The 21389-nt window shown below is 39.8% G+C and overlaps 1 protein-coding gene across 1 annotated transcript; it reads left to right on the forward strand.

The window, feature by feature from the left end:
- The first annotated feature begins 2794 nt into the window (after window positions 1–2794).
- LOC122670057 lies at window positions 2795–21286 on the forward strand. Its single transcript, XM_043867008.1, has 9 exons — window positions 2795–2956; window positions 3036–3127; window positions 3500–3571; window positions 4029–4135; window positions 4286–4341; window positions 6998–7160; window positions 16923–17006; window positions 19060–19350; window positions 20400–21286. The coding sequence occupies exons 1-9, from the start codon at window positions 2798–2800 to the stop codon at window positions 20873–20875; spliced, it is 1500 nt and encodes a 499-aa protein (XP_043722943.1). The 5' UTR covers window positions 2795–2797; the 3' UTR covers window positions 20876–21286.
- The last annotated feature ends 103 nt before the right edge of the window (window positions 21287–21389 follow it).

Here is a 21389-nt window from a genome sequence, read left to right on the forward strand (position 1 = left end):
ACAATTCATATTTAGCACCACATTTGGCATGTAGCACATACATTTGCTCCCAACCCATCCAATAGTTGGAGTACCAAATGATCTTGTACACATCCTCTCCACCCTAGAAATAAGCATATTGGAAAAATTATTAAAAATAACATGTAGGATTAATTGTAGGAATGGTTTTCCTATTTCAAAGAGGACTGTCAAATTATCAATAAATTTTATTAATATGGACAAAAGCTTCCTGCATGGACAATGTAAAATTTTCTCACTGAGAATTTGTTATGCAAGACTGGCAAGTGAGTTATTTTGATTATTAGATAAATGGATTAGGGGGTCAAAATCTAGTCCAAACTAGTAAAAATGGTCCACATCGAATCGATAGTTATAATATTATGAAGCGATGTCCAAGAATTCAGAAAAGGTATAATTACTATATGTATACGAGTTGTGGCTAATACTCTATACACCGAATCAAATCGATAGTTATAATATTATGAAGCGAGGTCCAAGAATCCATAAAAAGCTAGAATTATTGTATGTATACAAGTTGTGGCTAATATTCTATAGACTGAATCGAATTTTTTCGAACCAATCCTTATTGAATCGGCCTTGGGTTGGGGTATTGCACACCTGAAACCAAACTAAAACTGACTTTATCCAAAATAAAGATGTAATTAGATCGAATTCAGTCAAATAGTGGTATTATCATATTCGTATTCAATTATATTCAGACGAATTCAAATAGTTTTTGGATAGTAATTTTTTTCATACAAATTCTCTTAAAATATATATGAATGTGGATCAAATACGAATTTTCGACTATTCGTTGACATCTTTATTGTTTTGTTGATGAGGGTTAAGGTTGTGACTTGAGAGACCAGCAACTACTTTTTCTTCTACTCTTCTTAGTTTTTGATTTTTTTATGTTTTTTACTTCAAATTTTATCTTGTATTTATTTTAATAGATATGCGATTCCATGTATTACAGTGCATAAACAATATATATAAATCAATAGAAAATCTAGAAAAATAATTACATTATCTTAACTTATAAAATTATATATGATAAACCCAGAATCACACCGGCCAATCGAGAGCCGCCACGTGTCCCAGCCCAAGGGGGTGGGCCGTCCCAGGCCCGGTGGAGAACCAGCTCAAACATGAACCGCAAGCGCGACCATGGGCGTAGATCAGATAGGCGCAGCCATGGGCATGGACCGACCACAGGCGCTGCCTCAAGCAAGACCACGGGCGCGGTCCTCGGGCACAAACCGGACCTCGGGCGTAGACCAGGCCTGGAGACATGACCGCTACCAAGATCCAAGTACGAGTACTACAAGTTACTACCACCGCCATCAATAAGACATACACCACCTCAAGGACAGTAGGCCACCGCCTACCAGCCACATAGTCCCAGAAGGACTCAAACACCAGGGACCTTATCCAACACGTATAAGTGTCTATCTATTAAGAACATCAACCCTACTGGGACACTATCCCCCGTAGGGAGACAACCAACCAAGGAAGAACCCTGCTACCCAGGGACTCTATCAACTACGATGACTACTCGTCATCGACTGGGAATCTCCACACCGCCACACTCCACTATAAATGCGAATGTATTCTATCCCATCAACCCATCTTGAATTCTATCATTTATCTGTTTGCTCAGAGAGATCTAAATTATGCATCGGAAAGTCCTAGGCTGGAACCACACCGGTTTTCCTTTGTCACCCAGGTCCTTTTGCAAGTTACTGCACTCGAAGGGGCCACCGGACGATTTCTTGACGCAACAATACAAAATAAGAAAACCAAATCCAATAAGGTAACTTAATTGGATAAACAGACACAAAGATATGTTTCAGACATTTTTATTACTGTTGAATTGCTAAATGAATCGAATAATAATCGGTTGGATAGGGGGATTATCATATTCGTATCCGATTAGTTTTCAAAATGATTCAAATCTCCTAAACGGATACAAATGAGGATCGAATACGGATTTTCGAATATCTGTTGGCATCCTTAATCCGAAAACAAAATTGAATGAAAAAATCAGACTGAAATCGAAACCAAAACCAAACTAATACAACCTAATACTCGGAAGAAAAAAAAAAACATAATAAGATTATGAATTTAAGATGCTCAATGGGAATTGGATCTTATGCAGCCGTGGCGGGAGCTGCACCTGTGCAGCACCGCTAAACGACAGAAAAATTAGGGGTAAGGTAGTCATTTCACAGGTGGGTCCCACCTGGGCCCCACATGTGAAATGACCACCCTCCCCCTGTATTTAGAGTGGTTTTTGGTGCTGCACAGTGCAGCTCCCGCCACAGCTGCACAAGATCCAAGTCCTGCTCAATGTAGGTAGTATCAACTGAAATTTGCCTGCACTCCTGTGTATGGTTCTTTACATCTATCGAATATCCTTTCTTGTCAAAGCTTAACAGAATGTTTTTTTTAAAACTATTCTATCTATTTGTCTCTCAGGTGGGAGAGAGCATAGAGGACACTGAAGGTGGAGATACTGTTCAAAAATCTCTGAAGGTGATTGTAGATCATTGAAACCCACTTGCAATAGTTTTCTGCTCGTAGCCATGAGTGAGTGCACAATTAAGGCCTTGAACTTTGGTGTCTCACTTAGCTTCTTTTTTTCGGTTACAAAATCCGGTAAAACGTGACCGATCCGGATCGGTATCAGATCGGTGTCGGCTTACTGACAACGATACCGATTACTAAAACCCTGCTTCTGCCACAAAACAGGTTTACTGAATCTAAGGTTTCTGCTATACAGATTTCAACTTAATTCATGGAGACTTCTCTACGGTTTCAGCAGGAAAAAGATGGGGAAGATCACAAGTCCTGCAGTTACAAGCTGGTTCCATGGTTAAGTTGGGATGAATGGAACTTCGTCAGAGAATCTCTATTATCGTCTTCTCCAGACTCGATTGCCGCGGCTCTTAGAAGAGTAATGCACAAAACCCTAAATTAAGAAAAGACATAATTTTGAATTTGAATTCTGAACACTAATTTGTGTGTGGTTTCAGATATACACGTGGCGAAGCAGAGGTTGTCTTCCCGTTGTGATTGATGTGACGGCCTCTATACTTGAAATTCAGCAGAAAGATCCTTTTTTTGGGTGCCCATCTTCTATTATATCTAATTCTCTGTTCTTCTAATTTTCATGGTAACTATAATGTTGGTTTGTTACTCTTTTTCTATGTATCTTTATGCTCTCTTTTATTATCGTGAAAACAGCACGAATGAAAAGTTTGGATAGTCATTGTGGATACAATTGGCATTATCAACATTTGTTTGAATTTTCTGGCGTTCTTTCTTACAACAAATATGGGTTTTTTTTTTAATAATCTTCTAGATATGTCTTTGGGTGATGATGGGAGTGTTTAATGCTTTTATAAAGAAAAAATAATTCTTTACCTAACGTGATGATGATAGTCCTAATTGGTTGCTGCCTGATTGCTTTTTTTCATCTGTGTCTGGTTGGTTGCAGGGAGGGTCACACTAATGATGCTTTAGAATCAGAGGAAATGCTTGCTATGCTATATTGCATGGCTATCATGAGGTTAGATATTTCTGGTGAAAATCATTCCTGAATACCTTTATGGGTGTTTTGTTACTTACATATGTACAATATTTTGTCTCTGAATTATTATCCTTACATGTCCTGATAAGGATGACATTGTCTATATTAATGATGAACAAGTGATGAAATTGAAAAGTTTTATGACTTGAATAAAAATGTTAGAGCCTTACCAACAAGATACAGTTCAAAGCTGAATTTCGTACAATTTTTTGATTTACTTGACTTTCACAATATGTTTGACGCTAATATGGTATTACTAGAATGACTGTTTTCCTATATATAGAGGTCACATTGACTATAATTGCCAGTTTGCTTGTATTAAGTATGCCTATGGGGATGGCCATATGTTATGATAATGAAGAACTTGAATACTCGATAGAAAGATTACACTTAGGCATATGCCCTCTTACGTGTCTTCCCCCCCCCCCCCCCCAAGGCTTGTGAATGGTGTCATTGAGAAAACACGTAAAAGAACAGAGGTTTCAATTGCTGAAGCAGCTGATGCACTTGGTATACCAAGTATGCTTATCGACATTCGCCATGGTCAGTAGATGTACTTATGTACTTTTTCTTATACTTTCTCACTCCAAGTGTGTGTGTGTGTGTGTTTTGGGTTTTCGATGATTTTTCATTACCTTGGCCTGAGTGCTACTACTATTGATATATTCTTTGATTTCATTTGAATTTTTGTAGAGGGTTCTCATCGTGATCTCCCCTCACTTCAGCTGGTTCGTCTTGCCTCTATGAAGGTTAACCATGTTATTTGGTGTTCAGTTCTATTTGCTTGAGTTTTTTCTACTTCTTTATATTTGTGCCTACTACGAAGAAGTAAGTTGCAAACCACTGAACATCTCTGTGATGCACTATCACAGACATACTTAAAGTCCAAAAGCAGTGTTTTTAAAATTAAGTCAGAGGCTCCTTAAACTTCAGTCTCTCTCTAGTCCTTGTTTGAACTTTTGAGAGGCTTATTAGCAAGGACAGAGTTCTGCTTTGCATCTACTTAGTTTGTGTCAGAGTGTGAGAGTGAGTAGGAGTTATTTTATGAGTCCGTTAAGGAAACATGGTGACTTGTGATGGCTCCCTTCCTAGGTGATTGTTTTTCTCTTCTATTTCTTCTTCTAGTCTGGTTCCTCCATAGCTTGGTGATATCTTTCCACGAATTTTGTTCTTATTCCTCTTCTCTTGATGTTATGATATTATTTTTCTTCTTCTCTGGCCCAAAATCGATACTATAGTTCTGGTATTTCTTGCTGTTTATTATATCTAAACTGCAAATCTGAGTTTCTAAGGTCTGCTAGAATTAGGGCTGCAACAGGGTCGGGTTGGGCCGGGCTTTATAGAACCCTAGCCCAACCCTAAGTCCCCTTAGCTGGGCCCAGGCCCGACCCGACCCTGACTCAGGGCCAGAAAAATTCAACCCTGACCCGCCCTCAGGGTCGGGTCGGGCCGACCCTAATTGGCCCTGATCATGGGGAGGGGGAAAGAAATGCATGGGTTGGAATGGGCTGGGAAAAACATTATTAATTTTACATAAAATAGCAATATAATAAATTATATTATAACACTTATTGTCTTCATATATAATATATTATATAAAGAAATGTGAGTGAAATTTAAAGTTTATAATGTATAAATTTTGTCAATATATATTTTATAGTATAACTTAAATTAGGGTTGGGCCGGGCCGGGCCGGGCCGGGCCAAGCTTAGCTCGAGGCCTCAACCCTAACCCGACCCGACCCTAACTCAGGGCCAGAAATTTCTAGCCCTGACCCGCCCTCAGGGCCAAATATCTCAGCCCAAACCCTGTTCGGGCTCAGGGCGGGCCAGGGCGGGTTCGGGCCAACAGGGCCAAACTTGCACCCCTAGCTAGAATCATTCTAGATCAGAATCTGAGGTATGATCATCTATATGTCTTATTTTCTTAGATCTTGAATCTAGCTTGAAAACCCTATTGATGGAGTCTTGGTACGTATCGTGATTGGCCATGTTGATACAATACAGTACAGATCCATTAAAAAATTTATGTATGAACCTGTGTCGAACTGATACGGACTGATTCACTCAATACACAGGCTGCCAAAACACAAAAATCCTAGTTTTTGAAAGAAAATTTCTTCCTAATCTGATTTTTTGGTTAAAACCTAAGTGGATTCCATATACACAAAAACTACCTAGGAAGAGTGATTAAACAAGCAAAAATTTGCACTAACCAATGAATATTTGTGTCACATATATTTTTCTTTTTCAAATCTTCTTGCTTCATTGCTTCTTAATACTTATTAGTAGGTTTGATATTGCTCTTGCCAATGAAGATTTGAATCACATTAATGCCGCAAGCCAGCTTTCCGATATGCTGCCCAATACCAATTCTTGACATCTGGGCTTCATCTAATTTAGACCTCCATTTTCAAGACCAATATATCTTGTCATAGCTCTCAATTGTTACTACACTTAACCTGAATTTCTGGCTGATCTGACCATTGGATTGAAAGATATCTAATTTTCTCTTATTGCTATCCCTTCAGTCCCTGCTCTCTTCTACCGATTCTCTCAAAGATCCTGGTTATAATCTTTGTTCTTGCTTCTCGATTCTTTCTAGAACCCTTAACGGCATGAGCTTGGAGCTAATGAGATAAGATTTTAGGTTGGGCTGTTGATGGGGTTTATAACTTATATTGTCCAAGATACTTTTTACGATGATATAACTTGTGATCAGAAAATACTCATTAGGATTGATGTTGACGGCAACATGATTATGAGTATATATTTATAAGTCTATATTGTCCAAGATCCTTATATGATGATAGATAACATGATTATGATTATAGGTCTTGAAATCTTGCAAATTAACACAAGTACCTCCTATCATTCAAGACCTTTTTTGAATCCTTGAGAATGGCATACCTCCAAGATTGAAGTTCAGTTTCGATTAGGATTTCGACCCTGGTCGAAATCGAAATATACTGTTGAAATCTGTGAAATGGGCTCGAATTTGATCCATTTCACAATTCAACTCGAAATGGCCATTTCAGTGGCCAAAGGATGGAATTTTTTCCTGAAACTTCTTGTAATGCCAATTTAAGCATGTTTACACATGTTTGATCATTAGATTGGAAAAACCTCTCAAGTGGTAGTTTGGCTTTGTAGCCGAGGTTACTAGTGTAAGTTGTAGCTGAATGTATTCTTTCCCTTATACTGTGTTTGTTGAATCTCTAGATTAGCTTTTTACCTAAGGAAATAGGATGCCCATAGGTATGGGGCCACCTCTTTTCTTTATTATCTCAACAATTTGTCTTAAATGCTTTCATAAACTCTTTAAGTTCTCAGATTTTTCTATGTTGTGGAGTAAGGTAACTTAATATCACTATTAATGTAGATTCTTTTATCTTGACAATTTCAGGCACTTGATTGGTTGCAATCTTTTTATTGGGAACCTCAAAAAAGGGTAATTCCATTTCAAAAGGATGGGGTTGGTAATATTAGAAAAGAGATCATGTTTCGACTGCGTGACTGTATCTTTATTCGAAAGACTAGGCAGTCTCTGCATTCAATCAAGGGGAAACGTGAGTATCGAAGGTTTTCTTTATAAAGTTTAAGCTGTAAATATATACCGAGAGTTATTTTCTATATATCTTGTTATAACCATGGTATAAAATCTCGCGAAATTTCGGCGATATATCGCCACATTTCGTATATCTCGACATGTCCGAGATACGGAACACATCCGAAACCAAAAAATACAATATCTCGTCGATATATCGTGAGATATCGACGAAATATCGTGGATCTCACGATATATCGCGAGATATTGAAAAAGTGACAAATAGTGTGACACTAGGGGCCATTTTATACCATATTTCGCAGCTCTTGGTCGATATTTCGACCGAGAGCTGCTGAAACTCTATTTTTCTCTCTTTTTCTTCATTTTTTGCTCTTCTTCCTCCCTTCCAAGCCTCATCCAAGCATTGTTGAAGCTCCTTGTCGCCGGGAAGACGTCGGAGGGTCATCGAAGCTCATCATCCAAGCCTATTTTCATTATTTAAGGTAAATTCTATTTCTCTAAAACTATTTTTTTAAAAAATACTTTGTACAAATGTTGTTGGATGTTGATGATATTAATATATGTTAGACGCCGGAGGCCGATCTACAGCCTCACGGTGTCGAAATTTTTTTCCTATATGTATTTTTTTTTATTTTTTTCTGGTTTTAAAAATTCATTTTCCTACAACTAAAATAGGAAATAATTAGGGGTAATATGACTTAGATGGTAATGAATTAAATATATGTTAGACACCAATGGCCAATCTACGGCTTCACAGTGTAGGATTTATTTTTCTGCTCTTAAATAATTATTTTAATTTTCGGAAATTAAGAAAAATATATAAAAAATTAAAAAACAGAAATAAATAAGGAAAAATATGAGTTTTAAGTTTAAAAAATAATGAAAAAATATGAAAGTTATTTCTATATGTTTTGAGATGCATTACATGTATATTATGTTTACTAATTTTTGGTTTTGTTGTGTTAGGTCAATACTTATATTAACATTATATATAAAAAATTGGTTTTAATTATGTGAAAAATATAAGGGTTAGGGAAAAAATATTAAATAACTATACAAGTGTATTAGTAATCTAAAAGTGTCAATTGAAGTGCATCTACATTAAGTTTTTTAATTATTTGTGGTACTTACATTGCAGTAAACAAGTATCATTATGGCGGATCGTGATAAACAACGTGCGAAGGGCAAGCAAAAGGTGGGGGAAAGTAGTCAACAAAGGGGGCGGAGGGAACAAAGAGAACAGAGGGAACAAGAGAGACCAGCCACCCGGCCAAGCATAGGGTGACATTGCATGGTTACATGGTACTCCCATTGATGGGGATAAGAGAAAATCTATATGTAACTATTGTCACATGCAATTTATAGGAGGTGGGTCCAGTAGATTTACACAACATCTGACTAGAGGATCTAAAGATGTTGTAGGTTGTCATATGGTCCCTACTGAAGTAGCCAGGGAGATTGGTGATAGTTTGAGGGGAAGAAAGAAGAGGAAGGCTGACAAGCAAAGGATAAGAGAACAACTTGAGGATACAGTGAGGAGTTCGATGGGAGGAGGAAGACGATACAATGATGATGATGATGATGATGATGACTCCTCGATGGTGATGACATTGCGATGCACGATGACATACAAAAGCAGAGGAGGCTAGGGATTTTAGGCGGATTGTTTAGGAGTAGAGTAAGTTTTCAAGATGATCAGCAGAGACAAAGAGTAGGGGGTAGTGGAGGAGCGGGCAGTTGGAGGTCCTAGAACTTTGAATCCTTTTAAAAGATCACAAAGTGTGAGGGCAGCCCCAACACCTCTCGCGATGCAGTCACCATCAACATCGATCCTAAATTGCATAAGAAGAAAGGAAGCGTTAACCCGAATCAAAGGAGCATGGAAGGGGATGAAGGGATTGGTTAAAGAATTAATAGCTAAGTGGATGCTATACCATACCATCCCAAAGAAACACTGCACAAGGCCCCCATTATGATACCATGATAGATACCATTGCAGAGGCTGGCCCAGGATTCAAGGGTCCCACCCTATATGAGGTAATGAATGTTTATCTACCTCAACAAAAGAGTGAGATTGATGAGTACATTAGTGAGATGAGGAATATGTGGGAGACATATGGGGTGACTATAATGGCGAGATGGATGGGTGGGCCTACAAGAAAGTCCATCATCAATTTCATGGTTTATTGTAATGGGAGGGACGCAGTGTTCCTCAAATCGTGGATGCATCCAAAAAGATAAAGGATGCAAAATATATTTACAGATTGTTAAAGGAAGTAGTGGAAAAAGATGTGGGTATTGAGAATGTTGTCTAGATTGTAACGGACAATGGAAGTAACTTCAAGCTGGCCGGTGAGAAGATGATGAACAATAGTAAGTACTGGCTCTTCTGGACTCCTTGTGCAGCCCATTGCATTGACTTAATGCTAAAAGATATGGGAAAGTTAAAGTTGGTGAAGACTGTGGTTGAAAGTGCAAGACAAGTCACCAACTTTGTATACAATCACTCCTATGCACTCAATCTATTGAGGAAAAAATGTGGGGGTGACTTGGTTAGGCCTGACATCACAAGATTTGCCACCAACTACATTGCCCTCAAAAGCATTAAGACAAAGAAGGCCGGGCTAAGAAGCATGTTTGCTTCTGAGGAGTAGTTTGAATGGAAGGGTTTCAAGACTGCAAATGGGAGGGAAGCACAAGCAACGATGTCATCTGAGGACTTCTGGACCAAACTAAGCAAAGTGGTGAAAGTTTTGGAGCCAGTAGTTAAAGTTCTACATGTTGCTGACTCCGCTCTGAAGGGCCCAACCATGCCAGTCCTATATGCTGCAATAGACTTGATGAAAGATAGTGTCTATAGTGTGGCTCCTCGCGATAGCAAACACTTCTTAGATATCATAAATGCTCATTGGGAGAATTAACTTATGCATCCACTGCATAAGGTGGTGAGTAAATTTGTTTTATGTTTACTAATTCATAGTATTATTATTTACTAATTACCTATGCATTTGACAATACCTCTATTCTATGTGTCATATTTCAGCATACTACTTGAACCCTAAGTATCAATATAACAATAGGCTTGGGTTGGAAACTCAACTTATTGATCTTTGTGAAACAAGTAGAGAAGAAGTTGGAGCGGATGGTGCGCTACAAGCAATTTGCAACAATGAGGTGAGTTCATTTGGAAACTCAACTTATTGATGCTTTTAAATAAGTAGTGAAGAAGTACTTACTAATTTTTCACATGGGTATAGATCAAGGTATTTAGGGATGCATTGGGAAGTTTTGGAACCGAGGTCGCGATCTGAGGCGAGCACGTGGTGATCTTGGTAATTCTTTTAAGTTTTAAATTACATATGTATTGAAATTTGAAAGTTGAAAGTTGAAACAACATTTGACACATGTCTTTTTGTTGTAAACTTGTAATGCAATTGAATGGTGGGTGTTGTATGGGAATCGTGAAAACTTAAGAAGAATAGCAATTAAAATCCTTGCCCAAACATGTTACGCATCTGGTTGTGAGAAGAACTGAGTACCTTTGCACTCATCCACTCCAAGAGGCGCAAGCAGATTGGGGTCTCAACGTTTATCCGACATGGTGTATGTGCTACAACTTGAGGTGAAACTCGCAACACATACGCATGGGCATGAGGGACAGAGGGGCACCATTGATCTAGCCGACATCTTTCAAGTTGACTCGGGCGATGAGGACCCTATTGTGGATTGGGTGAGGGATAGAGGTGAGCCGGTGTTGGATGAGGAGGGAGGTAGGCCCGACCCCATGATACCGAGATTGGTCGATGTGGGCGAGTATATGGGCGACGAGGGTCGGATACATGCGAGGAAGCCTCACCCATACTATTCCAGCCCATTGGTGGCAATGTTGCTAATGATGAAGACTGGTCTAAGTCCTCAAATGATGATGATGGTGATGATGATGATGCTGGTGGTGGTGATGGTGATGCTGGTGGTGGTAATGCTGGTGGTGGTGATGTTGGTGGTGGTGATGCTGGTGAAGAATTTGATGGCATGCGAGAGCGTTATGTCGTAGGCCAGGAGGCCCAGGATACGGCACCTGTAGAGCCACTCCGATTCACTGGAGAGACACAGTTTGATCATGCCACACAAGATACGGACCACGGAGCACATGCCCCGCACCCCCACCCTCAAGAGGCCCCCTACATACATACAACAGGAAGCGTAGGGGTCGACAAACACAGTTGCAACCTGATCACATGGACATTGATAACCTATCTAGCTCTGTTGGTGGTTTGAGTATGGGTGATAGGGAGGGAGGACCGACTGGACATTGGCGTGCCCCATTTTTTGACGCATATACCACTCCATTGGCATCGGATTATGGTGCATCACAACCTTACGGTGGATATGGATATGGATCATCATTATATGGGCAGTTTAGTGGGGTAGGGGACTATGACTACGACCCTCCAGGACACATCTTGGATCATCTTTCGTAGATAACATCTTTGCATACCCTAGCGGACCTAGCTACCAACCTCACCACCATACATGCGGCCAATGCCATCGCCTCTTGCGCGGCGCCAACATCATATCACGGTGGATCATCTTCTTCACGGACTGGATCGATTGGTAACCCTAGTTTATATCCTAGGATAGGTTACCTACAGTATGTTGATGATTCCATTTACGTGACACTTGTGGATGACTACACTCGTTTCTTCTCTGATTCTATACCGTGGTCCACATATGTCCTTCAAACAGAGAGCAATGGACGTCGACTCTAGCGAGGCATAAGTGGGATTGATCCAAGGAGGCACAACAACTACTATTAGCAGTTTAGCACTTATAATTTGTAACTTAAGTTGTGATTTCATTGATCTATGAACTTGTGAGTTGTGACTTGTGAGTTGCGAGTCTTGTGACTTACTAACTTTGACACTTAGTGTATCGCCTTTAAGGCTTTAAGCGAGTTATTGAATATTATGGAGTTTATGAGAATCATGGTACTCATCAATGTGTATTGGTTTTAACTTGATATGTGATGAAGTTAAATACTATTATTAAATATTAGAGTAAATTACTCCCCCCTCCCCTCGATTATGCTCTAATGACAAACCCCTCCCCTGGGTTTTGAGTAATGACTCTCCCCTCCCCGCATTCCCAAGATTCTATCAACCGTACCCATTCCGTTAAAAGGAGTATTAAGTGATGACATCATCTTAAATATATTCAATAAAACCCCAAAATGCCCATATATTTGTGATATTCCAATAATTCCCTCTAACCATATCAAAACCCTAAAAACATCTCTAGGAAACGCCGCCGCCACCACGGCGTATCCACCACCACTTTCACTTCCGTAGCCACCGCCACCATGAAAGAACCTTGCATAGGGTTAGGAAACGTCGGGCGTTGTTAATGAGAATGCCAACATCCGGACCTTCAATGGCTTCCCGACCGACGTATCTCCTCGGAAGGTCACCGGAGAAATAAACCACCACATTCTTGATCCGGTGTTCCTAACGAAGAAGAATTATGGTGAATTTGGACAAACAGAAGAGACCCAGAAAAGATAAGAAAGAAGAAACGATTAAGATCGTCCGAGTGGAGGTGAAGTGAAGTGAGGAAGATGGGTTTCATTTTTGGGAGTCTTGGAAAGGGAGTGGGTCACGGTGATGAGGTGAACGAGGAAGATAGTTTAAGTCACTCCAATCACAATCTGGAAGCTAAGCCCTACTTTATGTTACTCCAATATCATAACTCTCTCTCTCTCTTCCTTCGCAACCAGCGATTGAATTGCCTCTTTAATTAAGGATTCCGTTTCAGTATAATCTTGGTTTCGTTTGATATTCCACTAGTCTACTTCAAGGCTACTTCTTCAATTCTGATTTTTCTGAATCTGGTTTCAGTCATTGCTTTAATTGCACATATTATTGTTTAATCACTAGATCATTGTTTTGAGCCCTTAAATCACTGCTACCAATTTCTGTTTTCCATCCGGGTTTTCAAGTTTCCTAACTCCAACAGGAAACCTCAATATGTCTCAAATCAGCCACTGCATTGTAATCAAATTTTACTCTCCATATTATCCCCGGCATAGACCGTATCGACCAGGTTCAGCCCCAACCAGAGTTGTTCCGACTATCAACTTTCTCTAATCTGGTTCTAATTCCTAACCCGTGGTTCCGGAATTCTTCTATGCTGCCCTATGAAAGAGAATTCCATCTATAAAGACTACAGAGTGATCTCGCAATTGAGGAATAAATAAGAAAAAAAAGACCCTATAAAGAATCTAACGGGTTTGTTCGAATTAGATAGGATTTGTTGAGATTAGTAAAGATTTGACAAGAAACAGAGACGATAACATAAAATCCTCAATGGACATCGAAAGTAGGAAGAGGAGAGACGATGAGTTATGGATCGGTAGTGTTCCTTTTAAATGGGTAGGGATGATCAATTTATAATGAAAATTGATTTTATATCTTCTATTTTTGAATCAACCGATTGGGGGCAAAGTTGCGAGACGAGTTGCAGGAGGAAGAAGAAGAAGGGGTCGAGGGTAATATAGTCTTTCTATAACACTTAACAGCCCTTTTAACGGAATGGGTACAGTTGATAGAATCTAAGGAAGAGGGAGGGAGAGTCATTACCCAAAACCCGGGGAGGGGTTTGTCATTAGAGCATAATCGAGGGGAGGGGGAGTAATTTACTCTAAATATTAACTGCCTAATCTATGTGTATTTAACTATTTATACATTAGGGTCGGCGACCGTATGTCAATCAAGGGTGCAAGCCCAAAACACCAATTTGAATTCACATTTTTACAATTTTATGGTTTAAATGTGTTTATTAAGCTTAAATAAGGCTGACCATGAAGTTTTAGGCTTAGATATGGCCAAATACCCCCCGAGATGGACCCTCGAAATATTGCAGAAAAAATGCAATATTTCGGTCATATTTTGCGATATTTCGGGTATCTCGGATATCTCGGTAGGCCCGAGATACCGAAATATTAAACCTTGGTTATAACTATATGATAATATCCTTACTTTATGGCTAATGTGTCTTTCTTCCTCTCCCTCTTGTGCATGCATATAATTGTGTTACTCTTGATCGAGTATGGTGAAAAACAGTGAAGTAATGAGATGAAAAACCGAAGAGGGGTGTAAAAGAATTCAAATATTATGGAACTTCAGCTTCATTTTTTATAGGAGATTATTGCTGCTTGGAAAAGTAGATTCGATTATTTTTTGATAAGCAAATAGATTTGTTTATCTTATGCTTTGCTTTGTATTACCCAAATTTGGCATGCAAAGATATTTTATTATACCTTGTACATATTTCTTAACTATTGTTTGTTGAAAATTGCCATCTTGCTACAACTGGCACCAGTATATTAGATTTGAGTTAGTGTTACCCATGTTGACTACATAAGAAATCTTATATATACTTTTATTATATGATTTTAAAACGTATACCACCATTATCAAAACAAATAAACAATACAAAGTTGAAAGTGAAACATGCAAGCTCTTATATTTTCTCTCATTTTTGGTTATTAAACTAAGGTACAAACTGTAAGTGCATCAAATTTGAATTCCTTGGGGAAGTTTTGGGTGGATTAGGGTTTTTTTCCCTGAGGATATAGCTGAGCTGATGTGGCTTTGGCAGTGTGCTCCATTTAGCCCTAGTTTCTTTGTACCGCTACTTGCTTAGCAGTATCAATGGTGCTTATGGGAGGAGAGGAATGCAAGATCTCTAGAAGTTCAGAATCTCAAGTTCAGGTGGTCCCTCAAAACACTATGATAAGGGTGGCTTAGTAAGCAGTAGTGCACAGATATGTTTGGGATCCAATAGCCAGATCCACAACTAGACTAGGGAGTTTTGCTCTGTCCCCCACCCTGGGTGGGTGCTTCCCCTCCCCCCCCCCCTGGTGGGTGCTGTGAAGTTGAACTTGGGTGGGTGCTCTCTTCGTAACCGAGGTCCATCTGGATTGAAGGGGTGATAAAATTCTACATGGCAGAAATCCTTGGTGTGTATTGGGTCTTATATCATTGGAATTGGGGCTTCTTTCCTTGAGAGTCACTGTGTCTTATACGATCAGTGAAGGGTATCAGTAGGTCATGGTGGAGGTGTTTGCCTGTGGAAGTTTATACACACTGTGAAGTGTGAAGCACATAATTCATTTGGTCTTCACCTATATTCATGTGGATGATTGTCAATCCTTCGAGTTTGATACAACGTAGGGTTCTAAAACCCTGTTTTTGGGTCGCTATGGGCTCACCTGAGTGGTAGAAACTCAAATCTTAAGTGTTAACTGCAAAATATGTCAGCAATCCAAGGGCTGGATGAAGTGATAATACCACTTTACCATTGCAGCCAAAGGACATCAAAACAGGGGAACCACACATCTGTTAATCCTCACTTGATAACAATAAAAACCCTTTAATAATCAGAGAACAGCAACCAAAATCATCTGAAAACAAAGAGACCCACTGGTTTTGCAGGAAATAATGGAGGAGGAAGAAGATATAAGGGTAGGGATATGAGTCATATGACTTGACCTTCTCATTCAAGCCTGGATCAGCATCTCACCGACCATGCAGAACTGCATCACACATTCATAAAAATCTGAATCTCATAGATGTAGTAGGCCAAATCTGTGGTTATAAACTTCATCAAATCGTAGGGTAGTTCTCCTCCTTCCTTCTTATTTATAGCTTTAGGAAAAGAACAATGTCGGAGCCTTCCTTACATGGCCTAGAAGATCCTTTACAACCATGGACTATTAGGAAATAGAAACTCTTCCAAAATAGAAACTAGTAAGGCTTACTAAAGTCCAGCCTTTTAAAACAAACCATAAACACCAAAATAGAAACTAACTTGACAACTTAGAACAAGTAGTAATTTAGTAACAAAAAATAGAAACTAACTACTACCAATAACCCCCCACGCAAGGACGGATATGGACTGACTGAAACCTGGTCTAATACTTGGACCACAAAACAGAAACCGCAAGGCCCGACTAGGCTTCCATTGTAGGCTAACTTGATAGGCTTATTGTTGAAGTCCTTCTCTTCCTTTATGATGAGATCTGCATCACTACAGTCTCCTACGTTTCCTATATCCATAATATAATAAGATTAACCCCTGTTAACCCCTATTGGACCAGAATCCAAGTTTGGACTTGGTTCGTCTTGGTTTGGGTTTCCAGGTCAGGTCATGTCGGTCCAGCCACGCACATGCAACTGCATCAGAGTTGTTATGGGAACTCCATTGCATTGTGAGGTTTCAGTTTCTATTCTATTGTAGGCTTTGGCCATTTCTTAGTTTTCTTGCCTTTGTTTTTTTGTGAGGGCTCTCGCTCTTCCCTCTAGGGGGCTGTTGTTTCATTCTTTGAGCATCTCTCTCATTTCAATAAATCTTTGTTGCTTATTAAGAAAGGGAAAAAAAAAAAAAAAAAGAAAGCATAAATTTTAAGCTTCGAAATTTTGAATTTCATTAATAAATTTTGATATTTAGTTACACATATCCTAGTGGAATGGACAAATGGTATTTGCTTTTATGGAGGATTCCTACAATGAGAATAACATTTCCTTTACAGGATTTTCAGGACAGAGGAGGGAACTGGTTCTAAGATAATTATATTTTAGATAAGGCATGCTTATACTAATATGCCTCTTTAGTCTTTATACTCTGATTGGTTGAACATCTTAGTCCATATATTTCCAGCATCAGTTGGTGATTTTGCTTTTATTGATTTTGTTTTAATTTTCAGGTGTTAAACAGTCTGAACTATGGTGTGGGGGTACTAAGTTCTTCTCCCGTATGGCTGGAAAGCTCCAATCTCCAAAATCTCGAGGTTTGATCATCTAATCTGAATTCAATCTCTTTAGTTAACCCCGTCTATTGTAAACAACGTGAGACAGCTATTCCCTTACTCTCTGCTTGTGTTTCTGTGTGTGCTTGCTGTCATGATAATTATTATTTTTATACAATGAATGACAATGTCATCAGCCAACTAGAGCCAGCCAACCATCCAAGACTGGTGAGCCCGTATATGCATCCATAGATGCACTGACAAGGAGCAGTTACACAAGTTATCAACCATCCAGGTGCTCAAAGCATGCCTTGACCAATGTGTAGACTAAACCATACCAGGGGCGTCCTAGCCTGTTCCACAATCTTCAGGCACAATCTTTTGAGCCCACCAAGCTCCCTGATGTGATGATCTGTAGCTCACAATTGGGAAAAAGGCTGTCAAGTGGGCCATGAGTTGGTACCAAGTCCAAGACCTGAAATCATAGTTGTCATGGCGTTTAGGCAACCCAAGGCGTTGGCGGGGGCTTGGAAGCAAGGTGAAACCAACAAGGCGACCAAGGTGCCTGGACCTAGGGACGCTTTGACAACTATGCTGGAAATTGCCCTTTTACATGGCAAATTGCACTGCTGAATCCACTGAATGTGACATTGACTCATACACCGCCTCTTAGACAGATTCATCCATGCACCCTAGCCCTTAGGACAGCCCACTTGGTCCTTCTTGAGTCATTAGTGTTGCATAGTGCATGCTAATGTAAAGCATAGGCAATCCTCCAACATGGGCATCCCTGTGGTGCCAACCTATGGCTGATGCCTAGTACTTTCCCATGTCCCCAAGCATCCCCTTCTGGTCGGGGAAATTCTGGACACCCCTCCAAGTGACCTTAAGTCCATCCCAAGTCCATTTTAGATGATTCCCACAAATGGCGAATAGAGAGCCACATGATGGGAGGCTGGGGTCTAAACACACACACACACACCTATCCTTAGGAGGGTTTTGTGCCTTTGTTGTTTTATTTCAAATGGAAATGCTGAGGGCACCATCCCTTAAAAGCAGTCTGCAAAAGTACCTGTGCTATTTTGGAATCAAGGGCAACTAAAAGAAGCTCTAAGGCTGCCTTATATGTGTTATATTTGTCTTGATTCCAAAAAAAGTGGGTGTTCCCTTAGCTTCACTGTATTTTAAACGAAAGCAGTAACCTGCTTGGAAATTATACTAGGCTTTTTGGGGCAAAAAACACCAGATGAGCTCTCTGAACCAGTGTTCTCCTTATGATTTCAAGTTTCTACGTATGCATCCAAAACTGGCACTCAATGGAATCTCACATCTTTCTTTTCTGGCCTCACATCATCTGTGGGCGACCATGGTGATCCAGAATGGCACTTAGTATTGCAGCATGGTGCCACAGGCCACTGGATAGGTTGGACATCCATACAAGGTTGGAACATTCTCAAATTACAAGGACCGGTCATACAATATGCCCATGACTCCACACAGCCTTGACCACAGTCAATGCTGCAGCTTATGCGAAAGATCCTCATCTGTGTGTATTGAAGTGTCCAAGGTCCCAGAGTTGTTGATGTAGAACTATTCCCAACACTCCCTGTCATTTGTTGCCCCTCTTTTGGGTGGCAGTACATGTGGCACGTGTGGTCCCTCTTTTAGGTGGGCCATACACAAGTTTATTGTTATTGTGATGGGCCTGGTGGGTCTGATTCTGTTGAATTATCCAACCCAAAAGCTTATGCTATTAGGTAGAGAGGCCCAATTGGTATGTAAGTCCACTAGGGACCCAGAGCTAGTTGATGTGGGATTATTCCCTGCAATCCCGTCACTGTGTTACCACTCTTTTGGATGACGGTATACATGGGCATGTGTGGCCCCTATTTTGGGTTGCTGTACATGGATGTATCACTATCATAATGAGCCTGGTGGCTCTGATACCATATTGAAGTGTCCAAGGTCCCAGAGTTAGTTGATGTGGGACTATTCCCAATAGTGTATGTGTTTCCACATCATGTCCACCATAAACATTTCTAGCTTTTGTCGTCTAGTTTCCTTAATTGCTGATGGATGTAGAATCTGATTTCAGGTCCTAAAAGACAGATTTCCAAGATTCTGCAAAATCTTGTTCAGTTATATTCTTTGTTCCCCTCAGAAGTAGTTTCGGTGTTATTGGAGTTCCTACTGAAGGTATCAGATTCCTCTCATCATTTGCTAGCGGACTACTTTTCTGCGAATTCAAAAATCCTCACAGGCACAATTGATGACTGGAAGTACGTAATAATGCGGCTGTCAAGTAAGGAACCAGAATTGCTGCTCACCATTCTCAAGGCAGTTCTTGAAATAATCAAGACTCAGGAAGCTATGAAATCTGAAATTGGTAAATTTTCTACTCCTTACTTGGGTATTAGTGTGTTTACCTCGAGAATTATGCAGGTTTATGTGGGATTGACCTTTTATGGGGATGTCTCTAAAGTGTTGTGAGAAACAGGAGTTTTTGAGATTGTTCATTAAGGATTCTTGGACATGTTGGTCACTGTGACAATATGATTGACATCGTCTCTCCAAAGCGACGTTTTACCACTCACATATTTTTTTTGCCTGACATATCAAGTGATTGAAGTTCAAGCCAAATTCACTTCTTAATCATAAAAGATTTAAATTTCTCTCGTCTGGTTTTTAACCTTCTATTGTTCATGAATTGGTTATTGAATAATAGGAAATCATATGATGTCTGCATACAGCTTTGTCAAGTTACGTTTGCTTAAAAAAAATAAAAATAGAAATGGTTTATTTTATGGCTGGTCCATGTTTGTAGTCCAATACAAACAACTGCGTATTTTGACACTGTTTCACTTTCTCTTCCCTAGGTTTCCCATTATATTCCTCTGCTCTTTCCTTTAGGAGCTTGATTCATGAGAACAGTTGCATCTTTTTTATGTGCTATAGGTATTACGTTATCCTTAAATCAATGATAGTCCTTGTTCAAGTTGGGCATGAAATGCAGTGGCTCGGACCTGAGATCTAAATCAATCCATTTCTAATCTAACCAGGTTAAGTCAGACTTATTGTTGAAATTTGTTCTGGAGCTGGTTTGGATAATTTAGATTATGATCTTGGAAACTTGACATAAATTATTCCCCCACCCTCACCCTCCACCCCCTAAAAGATGAAATGGGGGAAAAAGAAAGAGAGATCCAATGTTTTTGGATTTTTCCCCCTAATCCATTTTGATGTGGAGTTGGATATAGATACACAGGAAGTGGATCCAAGTTGTGGATAAACTAACGCATGTTGGATCTGGATACGGGTTTGCTCAGATCTTGTAATGATATCTCTTTTGGATTCATGCTGTTGCTCAAGTAAACATTTTTATAAAACCTACATTCTGGCTCTTTTTGGTTATTTTTTTTCATGTTTCTATGGCAGGACATCACTGCATATCATCAAAGCATAAGGCTGAGATTCTTCAATTTGAACATCTTTCGTCACTTGTTCCATGGCTCCTTGTGAATCTTAACGAAGTAAAACAACATAGACACACAGGATGTTTGGCTGAAACCAATGTTTCTGTGGTAGAAACAAATGTTATATCAAGAGCAACTTTAAAAGAACTCCTACGGAAATGTCTTTTAATAATAGCTCTGGGCAACAAACGACTCACTGGTTCTACACTGCTTCTTGCCCAAATGACAGGAAACAGTTCTCTGGTAGATAGGCTCAAGAAACTGGCTGCAGTTAGCCTTCCAGATCATGATATTACCATTGACAGCTCTTCGGGTATCAGTATTGGAGACACCCTTCTCGAACAGGAGAATTACATAAAACAGGCAGCGGAAAAGTTGGAGTCTCTTAAACGGCATCTGATGAAGGGTGAAATGGTCAATATAGTGCCAACAAGATGAGGGAACAGAGAAAAACATGTGGTCTGTAGCCAAGTCATGGAACCCATGCCCAATTGGTATGTTGCCTCGTGCTCTAGGTTCTTCAGGCATTCTTCCTATTCTTGACAGAACAGTTGACCACCCAAAGGTACACCATCAAAAGGTTGAAGAATTCTCTGAGGCTAATGAGCACTGGGAGCTGAATCATTATTGTGGAAAGAGAGAAGCGACTGCGACTTCTGATATTGATGATTTTGGAGGGCTCAACTGCCACTAAGAAATGGAGGGAAACAGCAGATGGTGGTCTCTTGGACAGTTGGGATGGTTCATCACTGAAAGCCGACGAAGGTCTACTGATGATTGGTGGGATTTGGAAGAAGGTTGCAACCCAGGAATTGCTAGCCATTGGATCTGCTGTAAGGATTTTGGTATGACAACTTGCTAGGTTGTGAAGGTTACAATCAACATAATAATGTTGCAAGCTAGGCAGTTGAATCCAGTCTTACATGGATGTGAATAACAGTTATGGCAATTA

Source organism: Telopea speciosissima, chromosome 7 (genome assembly GCF_018873765.1).
Source record: "Telopea speciosissima isolate NSW1024214 ecotype Mountain lineage chromosome 7, Tspe_v1, whole genome shotgun sequence".
NCBI classification, from domain to species: Eukaryota; Viridiplantae; Streptophyta; class Magnoliopsida; order Proteales; family Proteaceae; genus Telopea; species Telopea speciosissima.

Coding starts and splice junctions, on each gene's coding strand:
- LOC122670057 (XM_043867008.1), top strand. CDS start 2,798: ATGGAGACTTCTCTACGGTTTCAGCAGGAAAAAGATGGGGAAGATCAC. Junction 3,572..4,028: donor TATTGCATGGCTATCATGAG/GTTAGATATTTC, acceptor CCCCCCCCCAAG/GCTTGTGAATGGTGTCATTG. Junction 4,136..4,285: donor GCTTATCGACATTCGCCATG/GTCAGTAGATGT, acceptor GAATTTTTGTAG/AGGGTTCTCATCGTGATCTC.